The following is a 14740-nucleotide window of genomic DNA, read 5'->3' on the forward strand; positions in this document are numbered from 1 at the left end:
TGAATCAGTTCACCAAGCACTTATTAAATGCCCGCTGTGTGCCCAGTTCAAAGTGGTGCCCGTAGGATTTTAGAAAGGGGAGTTGGACAGGATCAAAATACCAACTTTTAAGAATCTATAATCTAGAAGAAAAAATTAAATAATTTTTAAAGAATCTGTAATTCACTTGGATTGATTTTGAATCTCAAAAGCAATTTGTGAGAGGCTAATTTTAATCCTGTCAATGTCAAGCCCAGTTTGTACCTCCAAGAGAACAGTTTATTTTGAAGCAATTATGATGTGGCCCCATGTCTTTAAATAAAGAACTGCCATCACTGAGAGAGGCAAGGCGCAAAGCAGGGCATTTGCCCAGGACTCTCTCTACTTGCCAGTCTTGGTTACTGCAACCTGATGACACTTTTGGTTTTTCTTTTCCTTTTTCCTTCAGCATTTATTTATTTATGTATTTGGCGGAAGCGAGTGATCTGCCAAGTTAACACGTTCTGACGGTTTTACTTGCTAGGTGAAGGCTGCTGGCTGGGTCAGGTGAAGATCACCAATACGTGGCTAGAAAGACAGCCCAAGGGAATTCTGGGAGCATGCAATGCTCAACGTCCATAACCATTCTTCACCATGGCATTTTGTTTGTTCCTGGCAACTTCATTTTCTATTTCCCCATGTTGACCCAGCGTCACGTGTTGTATAAGTGGAGGCCGAGAGTTGATTTACATCCCAGGGCACTAGGAGACTCATGCCTAAGATTTGACAAATGAGACTGAGCAGACAAGAGGGTGATTGTCAGGTGACGGGGCAGCAGTTACGAGGGAAGAAGCCTTTGACAGCACTAGCCATCACGAACCACGTGAGAACCCCTCTCCCCATCTTCTATGTCTGACACATGTTACATAACACAGGAATGTTATGCTTGAAGTTACAGTGGTCAAGTACACTTACACAAGTAAGAGATGCAGAAGATGAAGGAAGTGGCATTTTAACCAATCAAAACAGCTCTGCTTTAGTCAGACTGACTGAACTGTAGAAGTTGCTGCTTCCAACCCCAACCATAACTGTTCTGAAGGTTCGTAGATTAGGAAGGTTCAGAACCACTGGACTAGAGTCTGGGCAAACAGGAAGAAGACCCTATAGTTAGCCAGGCAGGAGCAATAAGCCTGAAAGTGAAGAGAGGGCCACTGCAGAAAGACTTGGTTGCTGAAGGCAAAAGTGAACCCCTGATTTTTGTCTTGGGAAGTGGGGAGAGGACTGTTTTATCAGCAGCTCTACCCGAGGTAGGAAGAACAAGCACAAAGCTGTCTTTCTGTTCTGGGTAGAAAGGAAAAGACAGTTTAGTATTCTTGAATATTTAGACCCTGTAGCACAGGAGAAAGATTAGTGTTAAGCATCACACCTCTGCTAACTGCTAAATTTAAAAGAAACTGAATTGTTTTTTGGAGATTTACAATGTAATAAGTTACTCTTTTCACATTTACTTGTCTTTATGTGACTGTGTGTACTCGTAGCACAAACCCAGATGTTAGAGTCCATGTGGGTCGTGGATCACTAGGGACTCACATCTTCTGAGTGATGACTGTCCCTTCTCAAATCCAAGACTGCACGAAGTTCCAACCAAGACCCCCTGAAATACCAGTGCATTTAATGATATAGCATATACGGGAAAATCCTATTGCAATGCCTTGCATGTAAAAGGTACTTAATAAATGCAAGTTACTTAATCAAAAAAAAAAAAAAAGAAGTTTCTGCTTGCAGGCATCGCTGTAACGTGGGAGGTTCACCTTCAGCCTCTGGTTGTGTCTTAGTTCCGTCATGGCTGTTTTTTACAAATAGTCTAGTTCTGTACACTCTAAATGCAAATTCCAGATCTATGCAGGAGGGAAGAAGTGTCATTGCAGTGTGAAATTCTAAAAATCATGTTTAGCCCCTCCGTGTTAGCCCAGAAGCCCCTTCGATGCCAGCGGGAATGCCATGTTGTCCATCTTGGGATGTCACACAGTCCATCTTGGTCCTTCCAAGAACACAGAATCATATCCCTCTATCCCATCACAATGCTTCCTGCCAGCCATCTCCCTGCTCAGGATCCCCAAAAGGCTCCAAGAGCCTGCCAAGACTGGTGAGGGAGTAGCCTTCCGGAGCTGGAAGGAGCCTTGTGCCTCTCTGATGTCTCCATCCTGGCTTTTCCCCCCACAGGTTTTCCAATGCCTTTTCTTATTACGGCTTGGTTCTGCTCACCACGGAACTCTTCCAGGCAGGAGATGTCTGCAGCAGTGAGTATCCCTTTTTTTACTGTCCCCCACCCCACATGAACACAGCCACATTTTCTCCCCTGCAAGGTGTTGCCATCATCACTGTGGCATGAATTCCAAGTTCCCAAGACTCTGGGCAACTTTGTGATGATGGAGATGACACGTGCCCAGTCCCAGCCTAAGTCAGGGCTCGAGCTCTGAAGCTGGCAGCATTTGCTGATAAGCTGAGGTGTCACTGGTCAGTCTCACTTGAGGAAAGAGCAATCTGTCTGCACTGAGGGGGTGTCACGGAAATGTTCATCTCTGCAAGAGACCTGAGGAGAATGCATTCTAAGAGATAAGGGGGTGCGCCCACTTAGCACGTGTGGCGTCCTGGGTTTATTCCCCACCACCAAAATGACTAAATAAATGAACATAAAGATCCATTTTTTTTTCAAGACAGGGTTTCTCTGTGTATTTCTGGCTGTCCTGGAACTCATTCCTTAGAGCAGGCTGGCTTCAGACTCACAGAGATCTGCCTGCCTCTGCCTCCCTGAGTACTGGGATTAAAGACGTGCACCACCACCACCAGGCTTTTTGTTTTGGTTTTTTAAGAAAGAAAGAAAAAGAGGGGGAAGAGCTGTTGTGAAATTGGAGAAAACCGCATTCTACAAAACCGAATGCATTGTGTTTCCATGAGTCTCCCTGGGTTAGATTCTGTCCCTTAGACTAGGGCTCCATTTGGTACAGGGAGACGGAGCTCTCAGAGGAGCAACAGTTGCCCCATAAGTGTGACAAGGAAAGGGCTGGATAGCTCAACGGTAGGTTGGGGTGTCCTGGAACCCTCCCAGAGCTGCAGCTTCTGTCACTAGGGGCCTTTTAAAAACAAGGACCGCACAGAGCCAAAATAGTCTTTCCAAATTATCCCCACCCACGAAGGGCCCAAAACCCAATTTGCAGTTCTATGTACGTGATCCTGGGCAGTGGCCAATGTACCGTTCTCCCATGAGAACAAGGACAGAGCTCCATCTCTGCCCTACAAGGGGCATTCCCACCGTGGTTGGAACCCAGGGCTTCCTGAATCCTAGGCAAGCATCCACCAGCAGTTTCCCCACCCCGGGAACTTTGACGCAATGCCAGCGCCATTTAAACCCTCTCCAGACCAGTTTAATCAGCCTGGGTGAGGATCACTAATTAGTCAGGTTTAAAAGCTTCCCAGGGAACTGTATTTTGAAGCAGGAATCACCAGACAAATTAAAGAAAGAGAAATATGCGCGTGCAGGTGCACAGCCTTTTGGTTGGTTCTATCTGAAGGCATTGCTGGGATTCTGACATTGGAAAAAGAACCAAGTTTCTTCAGGGTTTGCTTGTAAAACCTAAGGGGCCATGGGTGACAGTTCCATAGGCTGGGTGCTGGGAGGGGACCCCAGTGGTAAAGTATGCCCTCAGCAAGCCCTGAGGTGCTGGGTTAGTATGCCCAGCACAATTTGTTTATCTTTTCATTCATTACAGGTCTTAGATGGTAGAGCCTCGTGCTAACTGGGGGTGTTATTGAGAAACTAAGCTATTTAGAAGCACCCCAACTGCAGATCTGATTGTGGGGGGTTGATACTGAGCAAAGGGGACAGTCCTCAGACAGTGGACATTGAGCACTGAGAGAAGATAGAGATCGGGGGCCTTTTCTGTCAAGCGCCACATGGAAGATGTTTCCAGCTTCCAGAGCTACACAATTCTGCCATACCTAGAAACCCAGCACAAGAAGTACATGCATATGCGTGTGTGTGCGTGTCTTCATGCATGTGTGTGTTTGCATGTGTGCATGCGTGTGCGTGCATGTGTGCATGCGTGTGCATGCATGTGTGTGTGTATAAATATTCTTTTGCTGAGGTAAACCAGCAAAGATGCAGTTGGAACGACAGTAGGAGACACAGTGGCTAGGTCTTTGGAGAGTAGCAGTCTGGGAGTCCTTTTCAGGGGCCAGGTGACGTCTGAATCTTGTCCATGCAGCACGGTATTTCATGATGATTTGGTGTGATATGAGAGCTGGGGTGTGTTAAGGATCCTGGTACGTACCCCAAGGTAGTGTGAGGTTCTCAAGAGAGAGAGTGCTATATTCACAAGGGGGGATTTTAGATAGCTCATTTTATGGGCCAACTTTTTGGGGGTGGGGAGTTATTCAGCAGTTAAGGTGTAAGAGGAGAAAGGATGAGAATCACAAGACCGGCCAGGACTTCCCTGAAGAAACTGTAATCCCTGTGGGGTTTTCCTGAAGAGGCCTTAATCCCGGTGGGTTTTCTCACACATCATGGTGTGGTGGAAACAGGCAATCTGGGGAGGCTAAGAACATGGAGGGGGTCACTATCACGTGGCAGAAATCAGCAGTCGCCTTAGAGGGTGCTGCCTGCTTGAGCAGGGTCTGAGGTAACGCAGCCGCTCCGGGATCGCATTAATGGCTAAGCAGTCTACTTCTCCCCCGTGCTTCTACAACCTACCCCAAAATAGGAGAAAATGCATGAAAATTCACCAGTGTGCAGGAGTAGGGTGCACAGGGGTTCACTCCTGAGCCTGTCTCCCAGCTCTTTCTGTGCTGTCTCAGATCCAAACCTCTGCAAACCCCAACCCCTGGAGACTGGAAAAGTTTTTGTTATTGTTTCATAAAGACAGTGTTTCTCTGTGTAGCCCTGACTGTCCCAGAACTCGTTCTGTAGACCAGGCTAGCCTAGAACTCATAGAGATCCCCCTGCCTCTGCTCCCAAGTGCTGGGATTAAAGGTGTGCACCACCACCATCTGGCAAGACTATAAACTTTTGCAGTCAGTTACCCCGTCCAATAGTCACAGGCAAGAAGGAATGTACCAAGTTTTTTCTTTTGGACTACTAACCAGCTCCCAAATCATGACATGGAGCTTACTATTAACTATGAATGCTGGGCCTTAGCTTATGCTTATTTCTGGCTAGCTTTTCCTTTTCTTTAGCTTAAATTGACCTGTTTCTCTTCATCCACCCTTTGACTCGGGGCTTTTTACCTTTCTTTCTGCATGTCCTACTGCATATCTGCTGGCTGGCCCTAGCTGTCTCCCCCATTTCTCCCTCATTCTCTCTTCTCTCTCTCTTGTTCTTCTCTGGCCTTAGATTTCTCCTCCTACTTAAATCTGGTTCTGCCTAGCTGTTGGCTGTTCAGCTTTTTATTAGACCAGTCAGGTGCCTTAGGCAGGCAAGGAGAAACAAATGCAATGCATCTTTACATGATTAAACAAATGCAGCATAAACAAAGGTAACAACCTTTACACAGCATAAACAAATGCAACACGTCTTTACACAGTTAAAGTCATACCGGGGCTAGGGTACAGGAAGCTGTGGGACAAGATTGTGCGACTATCCCTGCTTCTCTCTCCCCACCCTAGTCTCCAGCCGGAAGAAGGCAGTGGAAGCCAAGTGCAGCTTGGCCTGCGAGTACCTGAGCAAGGAGGATTACATGGACCTACTGTGGACCACCCTGTCTGAGTTCCCAGGTGAGGTGGGGCAGGAAAGCCTACCATCTGTTTAGGGTTTAAAAAGAAAAGAAAAACAGGCCTTGAGTGTTTTCCCAGGCCTTTGCTATATATTATAAACACACCTAAGAGTCTGGCCCTACCTGAAAGCTAGCAAGTCAGGTTGCCTAGCACCAAGCATTCTGTTAAAAGGTCAAGGCTCCTGGGCTATTGGAGCAAGCAGTCACACCCTGTCACAAGAACCCTACTGCAATTCTGCACTGCAGCAAGGGTCAAATATTGATGGCAGGGCCCGCTGCCCCAGTTTGCACCCATGGTAAGGAAGGCCCCCGCGGAAGAGCTGCAGCGCAGGTGTATGGGAATCTCTTCCCCGTTATGATAATGAAATACCTAAGGTTATGTCCTTTATAAAGAAGTGTAGTTAGACTGGACAGTGGTGGCGTACACCTTTAATTTCAGCACTCAGGAGAATCTCTGTGAGTTCAAGGCCAGCACGATCTATAGAGCTAGTTCCAGGACAGGCTCCAAAGCTACAGAGAAACCCTGCCTCGAAAAACAAACAAAAAAAAAAAAAAAAAAAAAAAGGCGTATTTAGCGCACAGTTCTGAAGCTGACGGGCAGGGTGCCAGCATTGGCTCAGTTCTAACCAGAGCTTCCCAGGGGATGGTAACCCTGTAGTGAGAGCCCATGAGAGGAGAGACAAGAAGCAGAGACAGGACCACACCCACCTTCCATTACCTCTGGACATAACTGCACTGAGGGCCAAGTTCCCAACACATGATTCCTCGGGGACACACTCAAACCATGTCCAAACCACAGCCAAGGAAGCTCAGGATGCCCGGGACTTTATAAGTGGCTTCCAGAAGCTTCTGCCATTGCTCCAGAGGGGACAAGTGTCCTTACCCTCTAAGGCTGTTGGCAGTATAAACGATCTTGTAATGACAGTCAGGGCTTGCACAGAGATGGGAGCCCTGGAGATTTCTCCCCCACCAGCGGATGCACTGGAAAAGACCTGGTAGTGGGGGCATCAAACTTCCAAACCTTAACACCGTGCAAAGGTGATCTGCCTCCTTCTTTCTGTCGTCCCTCCCTTCCTCCCTCCTTCCCTTTCTACCCCCATCTGAAAGCGACAATGTCAAACCCAGTGCTGAACCAAAGCTAAACAGCTATTTAAAGGGACTAAAGAGGCCCAAGATCATTCTGGCTCCGACAGCTTTCCATTTTCCGCGACCATTGCATTCTGCTCAGCAAAGACCAATCAGAGTCCTCTGTATACCATCTTTAACTGGTGCTTGCCCGGGTCAGCTCCACAAACAACACCTTGAGCCTGTACCCTTGTCCTGAGGCCTTTTAAGAAATTGGCTTAAGACACTGAATGTCCCATTGCTGGCAGAGTTCAGACCTTTGCCCCACCCTGACTCCTTTTTTTTTTTTAAAAGATTGATTGATTGATTATGTACACAGTGTTCTGCCTGTATTCCTGCAGGGCCAGAAGAGGGCACCAGATCTCATTATAGATGGCCGTGAGCTACCATGTGGTTGCTGGGAATTGAACTCAGGACATCTGGAACAGCAGCCAGGGCTCTTAACCACTAAGCCATCTCTCCAGTCCCCCCACCCAGACTCTATCATTCTCCTAAAACGTCTCCCCCCGGTTGCATTAGGAAACAAGAGTGCCAGCTTAGAAACTTTAGTTCAGTATTGATTGCCATCACCTCCCAGCTCTGAAATGTGGAATCTTCTTGTTTGGTATTGTTCCTAACACATATTGCCCTCCTAGAATAGATCCCGACACTCAATAAGCAATAATTAAATAAATATGAAAAGTGGGGCTTATGATAGCATTTATTTTATTTATTTATTTTTTACTTTTTTGAGACAGGTTCATAGTCCTGGCTAGCCGGGAACTCACTATGTAGACCAGGCTGGCCTCAAAGTCACAGGGATCATCCTGCCTCTGCCTCCTGAGTGCTCCGATTAAAGGCATCCACTGGCATTTGTTTTAGAAGATTCTTTTAATGATTAATAGATATGGAAGTACTTTCTCAAAATATGATTATATAGTAATAATAAATATTACCTAATATACTAATCTCAAGCACTATGCTGTACTGCCTCTATGGAGGATGGCACAACATTTTACTAGTCCCGTTTGTAGATAAAGAAACCGAGGCTCAGGGAAGATGGGCTCCTGGTTATATGGCAGGTTAGAATAAACAAGAGTCCTTTGAACCCAACTAGGTGTGCGTCCAAGCCTGGACGTGTGCTTGCTGCCTGATTACAGCGAATGCCATCATTCAGGCCCCTGCGATGCCTGTATCAGTTGCCTTTTTGCTTTTAGCAACACATTACCCTTTCCCTTAGAGATTTGAAATAGTACACACTTGTCTCCTGGTTGCTGTGACTTCCCAGGTCCCCTGCTTCACTGACTCTAACACAGATGCAGCAGGCATTGGTCTGGAGTCTACTGTATTGTCTAAACGCTTGGCTGGGGCAGAACTGGAGTTCATGGGTTCAGCTCGGCTGGTTTACGCCCAGGGGTGGAAGACGACATAGGGTGGGTGATTAGGGACCACTTAAGAAACTGCCTACCATGTCCCTGCTCTCCCCATAGGCGTCCTTGTGACTTTGTGGGTCATTGACCGCCTGGGCCGCAAGAAGACCATGGCCTTGTGTTTCCTTGTCTTCTCCCTTTGCAGCCTCCTACTGTTCGTCTGCATTGGAAGGTGGGTATCAGGGGAACCCCAGCCCCTCACCAGGACTCAGGCTCATGGTGCTTCATGACGGGCAGATGGGTGGGCTCACGGTCAAAGCCTCTGTGGTGCAGCAGGGGACCATGTGTCTCGGTTTTATTTCTCTGAACTTCAAGTTTAGAGTTCCCATGTGTCTTGGTCAGTGTTCTATTGCTGTGAAGTGACATCAGGACCACAGCAACTCTTATAAATGAAAACATTTCAGTGGGGCTGGCTGGCAGTTTAGTTCTGAGGTTTAGTTCATTATCATCATGGCAAGAAACATGATGGCATGCAGACAGACATGGTGTTGGAGAAGCAACTGAGAGTTTTGTATTGGCTCTGAAGACAGCAGGAAGAGAAAGAGATGCTGGGCCTGACTTGGGCTTTGAAAACTCACAGCCCACCCTTGGACACACTTCTTCCAACACAGCCACACCTCCTAATTTTTCTCAAGTAGCGCCACACCCTGGGGACTACGCATCCAAATCTATGAGCCTATGGGGGCTGTTTCTCATTCAAACTCCCTCACCATGACGATCCCAAACATGAGTACAGTGTGGCCACAGAAGCTGTGCACTCTTTAAAGTGATGGGTTTGATGGAAATAGACCTTGTTTCAAACACGCCCTACTAAAGAGACATTCTCTAGTTTTCCAACTCCTAAGAGCCCCAGAATATAGACGTGCCACAGACCAATCCCGACAAGGAACCAGTGGCCCGCAGGATGGGGGAGATGTGGGGCTTAGACTCTGATGGGTTGGTAGTCTGGATCATCAAGGAGAACCACAAAGCCAACAGTTAGGGAGCAGAAATGCCCTAAGAATGCCAGATACAGTCCTGCTAGAACCCAAGGCCCCACGAATGCTAGGCAAGTGCTCTGTCACTGAGCCTTAGTCCTGGATTTCAGCCACTCAGACCATTTTCCCACCCTCGTGCCCAGCTGTAGCCCACAGGCGTCCCATCCGCCAGCTGGGTTGCTGGATGGAGAGCAGGGTACTGTAAGAGCGAGCTTTAGCGTAGCACGCAGAGGTGCTGGGTGGGGTACCTTTGCCAATTCAGTGCTGATTCTTCCTGAGAAGGTGGATCGTGCGGTGAGAACGAGACGGGCAAAACCCTCACCTGCTGTCTTCTCCTCCCCAGAAATGTGCTCACCCTCTTACTCTTCATTGCAAGAGCATTTATTTCCGGAGGCTTCCAAGCAGCCTACGTTTACACGCCTGAGGTAGGAGAGGTGCCTGAGAGCGGGGTGGGCACCTGGGGGTGGTGTTGACCGGAATATCAGTCATCCTTAGGTCTGCCTCATCACTTCCACTTACTTCACAATCATTCTTTTTTTCTGCTCGTCCAATTTTTAAGCTCAGTGTAAGAACTCCAGAGGTTTCCTAAGTGTGTAGAGCCAAAGGGAATGGGACAGGGCCCACATCCCCCCTTCCTGGAGACAACCTTCTGCAGTGTTTGTGAGCTGGGCATGCAGCTCAGTACTGAAGTGTTTGCCTTTCTTATTCAAGGCCCTGGATTTGAGCCCCAGTACCAAAAAAAGAAAAAAAGAAAAGAAAAGAAAAGAAAAGAAAAAAGAGTTTTAGGAAAACTCTTCAAGTTCTCTAAGCCTAGCTAAACTTCAGTCAGTGACTATTGGTGACCGTGAATAATTAATTGAATAGGTGATGGCCTTGACCTATCCAAGTGATAGGTTTCTGTATTGAAAACTCAGCCTGGGAGATGGAGAGATGGCTCAGTGGTTAAGAGCACATACTGGTCTTCCAGAGGACGTGGGTCTGGTTCCCAGCATCCACATTGGGCAGCTCAACTCCAGCTGCAGGAGTTCTGATGGCCTTTTCTGGCCTCTAGTGGTACACACACACACACACACACACACACACACACACACACAGCTTGCATCCATCCAAACACACACATAGACAACAAAATAAGAAACAAACAAAATTAGTATAGAAAACCAGACAGAATGACACCATTCAAGACGGAACACACAGAAGTGGCTGAGGGGCCATCCACTAGCTTGGGAGGAGCAGAAGGCGCATATGGTGTAGGTCTGCACCTACAAGACAGCGGCCATTGCCGAGTCCAGCAGAGAAAAACAGAACTGTAATATTAATCCCTTTATTCATTTTATATTGAGTACAGCCATTGCTAGACCCCTATATATAATCAGTAATTATGTGTGTGCATTGTGTATTATATATGGTCCAGTGCTTTCTACTGAACTGCACGGTCTTTTCTACTGTTCTGGGATAGAATCCAGGGCCTCACCGTGCCAGGCAAGCACTCTGTACACATCCCACCGCTCAACATTGCTAACTAAAAAACCCAACTGCCGAATACCTGCCGGTAGTGAAAAGCAACGAGGGAAGTGGGATCCTGCCCACAGCCACCCTTGTGCTCTTGGCCTTGGGTGAAGCTCCTGCCTCCTTTGCCCATTCCCATCCTGCCTGCGGGTGCTAGTCCCACCTGTCCTGAGTGGGAGGGGTAAGGGATTTCAGCATCCCTCCTGATGTTTGCTGACAGACACGCTGACATTCCAGGTGTACCCCACGGCGACGAGGGCACTGGGCCTGGGCACCTGCAGCGGCATGGCGAGAGTGGGTGCCCTCATTACTCCGTTCATTGCTCAGGCAAGTGTTGCCCCAGATACAGATCCAGGGGGTGGCCGGCTGTGCCCTATGGAGTGGACAACGTTTCCCAGCAACCCACCCCAGAGGGGAAGATCCTCAGAAGGATAAAGGACCCAAGGCCATTAGACAGGGACTCAGACAAGCCTGGGATAGAATTCAGCTTTTCCCAGTGCAGAAGTCCCTGTGGGTACCAGAAGATTTGGCCCAGAATAATTTGGATACACTGGGTGTGGTCCCAGCTACTTTGGGGAGGCTGAGGTGGGAGCTTGAGAGCAGAATTCGGGGCCAAAGGAACAGTGGGATATTGACCCAAGGAACAAACAACAGACACTATTTGCTCCAGATGTCTGTCTTCCTTTCTGAACTGGCTGATTTGGGCGAGTTACCAAACTTGGCAACTCAGGGTGCCACTGAACATGGATGTCCATGTCTGAACATCCATTTTAAGGAGTAGGTCACATCATTAAATTTAATTACTTTAAAGATAAATCGGGCCAGTGAGATGGCTCAGCAGTAGAGATGCTTATCACCAAGTCTGATGGCTTGAGTTTAGCACCTGGGACCTACAAGGCAAAAGGCGAGTCGGCGTGTATAGGTTGTCCTCTGAGCTCATATTTGTGCTGTATGCATGTGTGCACGTGCACGCACATACACACACACAAATATTAGGGCAACAATGTAAGGTTTGGGGAAAAGGAGAAGGGAATGGGGTAGGCTCAAAGGAATGACCCAGTGTCAGGTGTCCTCCCGACGGAGCTGTAATAATTCTGCCAGCAGACAGGCTGCGTGGCACAGCCAGCGTCTGCAACAAGAGGCTTCAGTCCCACCAGCTGAATCTGGGTCCAAGAGAAGGGAAAGTTCTGGACTGTAAGGAAATAGGCTTAGTTCATATGAGCTTTATGTGCCTGCAATCAGGTTGCCTCTGATTCCCAGGAGAAGGTGGGGATTGGCCTGTCTCTGATAGCCACGAGGGGTCTCTCTTAGAAGCCTGCAGGGACTGAGCAGCTCCCGCAGCAGCTGAATGTGGTCTGTCAGTTCTTTGCAGCAGCCACCCAAAGTGGGGGTGGGGGAAGAAACTGCAGAGGGGTGGAGCTGAGTCTCCAAAGGTCTTCCCAATAGCATTCTAACAAATAATGTGGTGGCATTAGTATATTTGTAATGCCATGTACCCCTACTTTGTCTACTATGTCATTGCCCCTCAAATCCCTGTATCCATTAGGGGTCACCCCCAGCCCCTAGTGTCTGCAGGTTTTCCTGTCCTGGGTAGCTCAGAAATTGGGGTGCTGGCATCCATTTCAGCATTGTTGTCCCTTCACACGTCACTTCTAATGTCACCAGAGTTGTCAGGGGCAAACCCTGGATCCTGGAAATCCTAATTAGCGTTGCAATGCACCAACTGAAGAGATGGAAAGTTAAGAAAAGCTGAGGGGCGTTCACTGCGGTCACATTGGGAAGAGGAACCAATGAAGGGGTTCAGTGACCCCCGCCAAGTCCATCCTCAAGAATTAGAGAAACTTCAAGTTTAGCAGAGGAGAAAACAGAGGTTTACATAGTTAGTGGTCCTGGCCACGCTGTGGTCCTCCCCGTCCTGGCCACGCTGTGGTCCTCCCCATCCTGGCCACGCTGTGGTCCTCCCCGTCCTGGCCACGCTGTGGTCCTCCCCGTACTGGCCACGCTGTGGTCCTCCCCATCCTGGCCACGCTGTGGTCCTCCCCATCACTGACCAGTCGTCGTCTCTGCTCCAGCCTGCAAGATTCTAGCAAGTCCTCAGAACTCTGAGAGCTCTTCCTGGGAGACAGGCTCCTTCTGACCAGCACCAGGTTCCAGACTCCTCCCCCCTTCTGGCACTAGACCCCTGGAGCAATCCCAATTCTGGGGTACCATTGTCTCAAAGTAGTCTGAGAGCTGAAGGGGCCATGCCTCTTTAGGATGTCTTAACTCTATGCCATGTCCTCAGGGACAGAGGACTCAGCTCCGCACTGTCTGTGGTCTGACATATGCCATCAGACTGGGTGTTGATTCTTTTCGGTTGGTTTTAGCTTTTGACCCAGAGTCTTACACTGACTTACACCCAGACTTGCACTAACTTAGATTCCGGATTCTCTTGCCTCTGTCTTCCTGGGTGCTGGGATTAAAGCATCACCACTGCCAGGCCAGTGTAGAGAATCTTAAGCCTGACAGGCCTGACCGCTGATCCCAGCTCTATCCTCACTATTATATAAGATTGAATATGTTCCTTAGGCTGTGTGTTTGTTGAGAGATGTCTTATTCTGACCCCAGGCTGGCCTTGACTTTAAGCGATCCTGCTCCTCCAGCCTCTCGGTGCTAGGATCAGAAGTCTGTCATCATACTTGGTGACTTGTATGACTTGGTGGCTTGTCTATGCACTTGAGCCTCTGTCTCCTGTCTGTAAAATGGGGGTGAAGTACTCAGCTTGCCGTCAGTCATATGGCCTTACTGTGGCTCTGAGACAGTCTTTTTTTTTTTTTATTGAGCTCTACATTTTTCTCTGCTCCCCTCCCTTCCTCTCCCGTCCCCTTCAACCCTCTCCCAAGGTCCCCATGCTCCCAATTTACTCAGGAGATCTTGTTTTTTTCTACTTCCCATGTAGATTAGATCTACATAAGCCTCTCTTAATGTCCTCATTGTTGTCTAGGTTCTCTGGGATTGTGAATTGTAGGCTGGTTTTCTTTGTTTTGTTTAAAAACCACTTATGAGTGAGTACATGTGATAATTGTCTTTCTGGGGGAGCTGGAGAGATGGCTCAGAGGTTAAGAGCACTGACTGCTCTTCCACAGGTCCTGAGTTCAATTCCCAGCAACCACAGGTCCTGAGTTCAATTCCCAGCAACCACATGGTGGCTCACAGCCATCCATAATGAGATCTGGTGCCCTCATCTGGCATGCAAGCAAACATGTGAGGAATGTTGTATACATAATAAATAAATAAATCTTAAAAAAAATTGTCTTTCTGGGTCTGGGTTACCTCACTCAAAATGATGTTTTCTAGCTCCATCCATTTGCCTGCAAATTTCAAGATGTTGTTATTTTTTCTGCTGTGTAGTACTCCATTGTGTAAATGTACCACATTTTCCTTATCCATTCTTCAGTCGAGGGGCATTTAGGTTGTTTCCAGGTTCTGGCTATGACAAACAAAGCTGCTATGAACATAGTTGAGCACGTGTCTTTGTAGCATGGTTGAGCATCCTTTGGGTATATACCCAAAAGTGTTATTGCTGGGTCTTGAGGAAGGTTGTTTCCTAATTTTCTGAGAAATCGCCACACTGATATCCAAAGGGGCTGTACCAGCTTGCACTCTCACCAGCAATGCAGGAGTGTTCCCTTTTCCCCACAACCTCTCCAAGCATAAGTTGTCATCAGTGTTTTTGATCTTGGCCATTCTTACAGGCGTAAGATGGAATCTCTGGGACATTCTAATCTATCTCCATCTCCTTCCCTAGGTGATGCTGGAATCTTCTGTGTACCTGACCTTGGCCGTCTACAGTGGCTGCTGCCTCCTAGCTGCTGTGGCCTCCTGCTTTTTGCCCATTGAGACCAAAGGCCGAGGACTACAGGAGTCCAGCCACCGGGAGTGGGGCCAGGAGATGGTTGGTCGAGGGACCAGCAATGCAGATGTCCCCAGGTCGAACTCTGGCTCTCAGGAATAA

The 14740-nt window shown here is 48.1% G+C and overlaps 1 protein-coding gene across 1 annotated transcript in view; it reads left to right on the forward strand.

The window, feature by feature from the left end:
- Nucleotides 1-14740, forward strand: part of Svop (SV2 related protein) — a 66414-nt gene extending 51674 nt beyond the window's left edge. Inside the window, exons 11-16 of the mRNA XM_050121129.1 lie at nucleotides 2182-2258; nucleotides 5620-5727; nucleotides 8321-8432; nucleotides 9581-9662; nucleotides 10984-11073; nucleotides 14534-14740. Of these exons, the coding sequence (XP_049977086.1) occupies nucleotides 2182-2258; nucleotides 5620-5727; nucleotides 8321-8432; nucleotides 9581-9662; nucleotides 10984-11073; nucleotides 14534-14740 (676 nt within the window). The remainder of the gene's footprint in view (nucleotides 1-2181; nucleotides 2259-5619; nucleotides 5728-8320; nucleotides 8433-9580; nucleotides 9663-10983; nucleotides 11074-14533) is intronic.

Source organism: Alexandromys fortis, unplaced genomic scaffold (genome assembly GCF_014885135.2).
Source record: "Alexandromys fortis isolate MF-2015 unplaced genomic scaffold, M_Fortis_MF-2015_v1.1 scaffold_197, whole genome shotgun sequence".
NCBI classification, from domain to species: domain Eukaryota; kingdom Metazoa; phylum Chordata; class Mammalia; order Rodentia; family Cricetidae; genus Alexandromys; species Alexandromys fortis.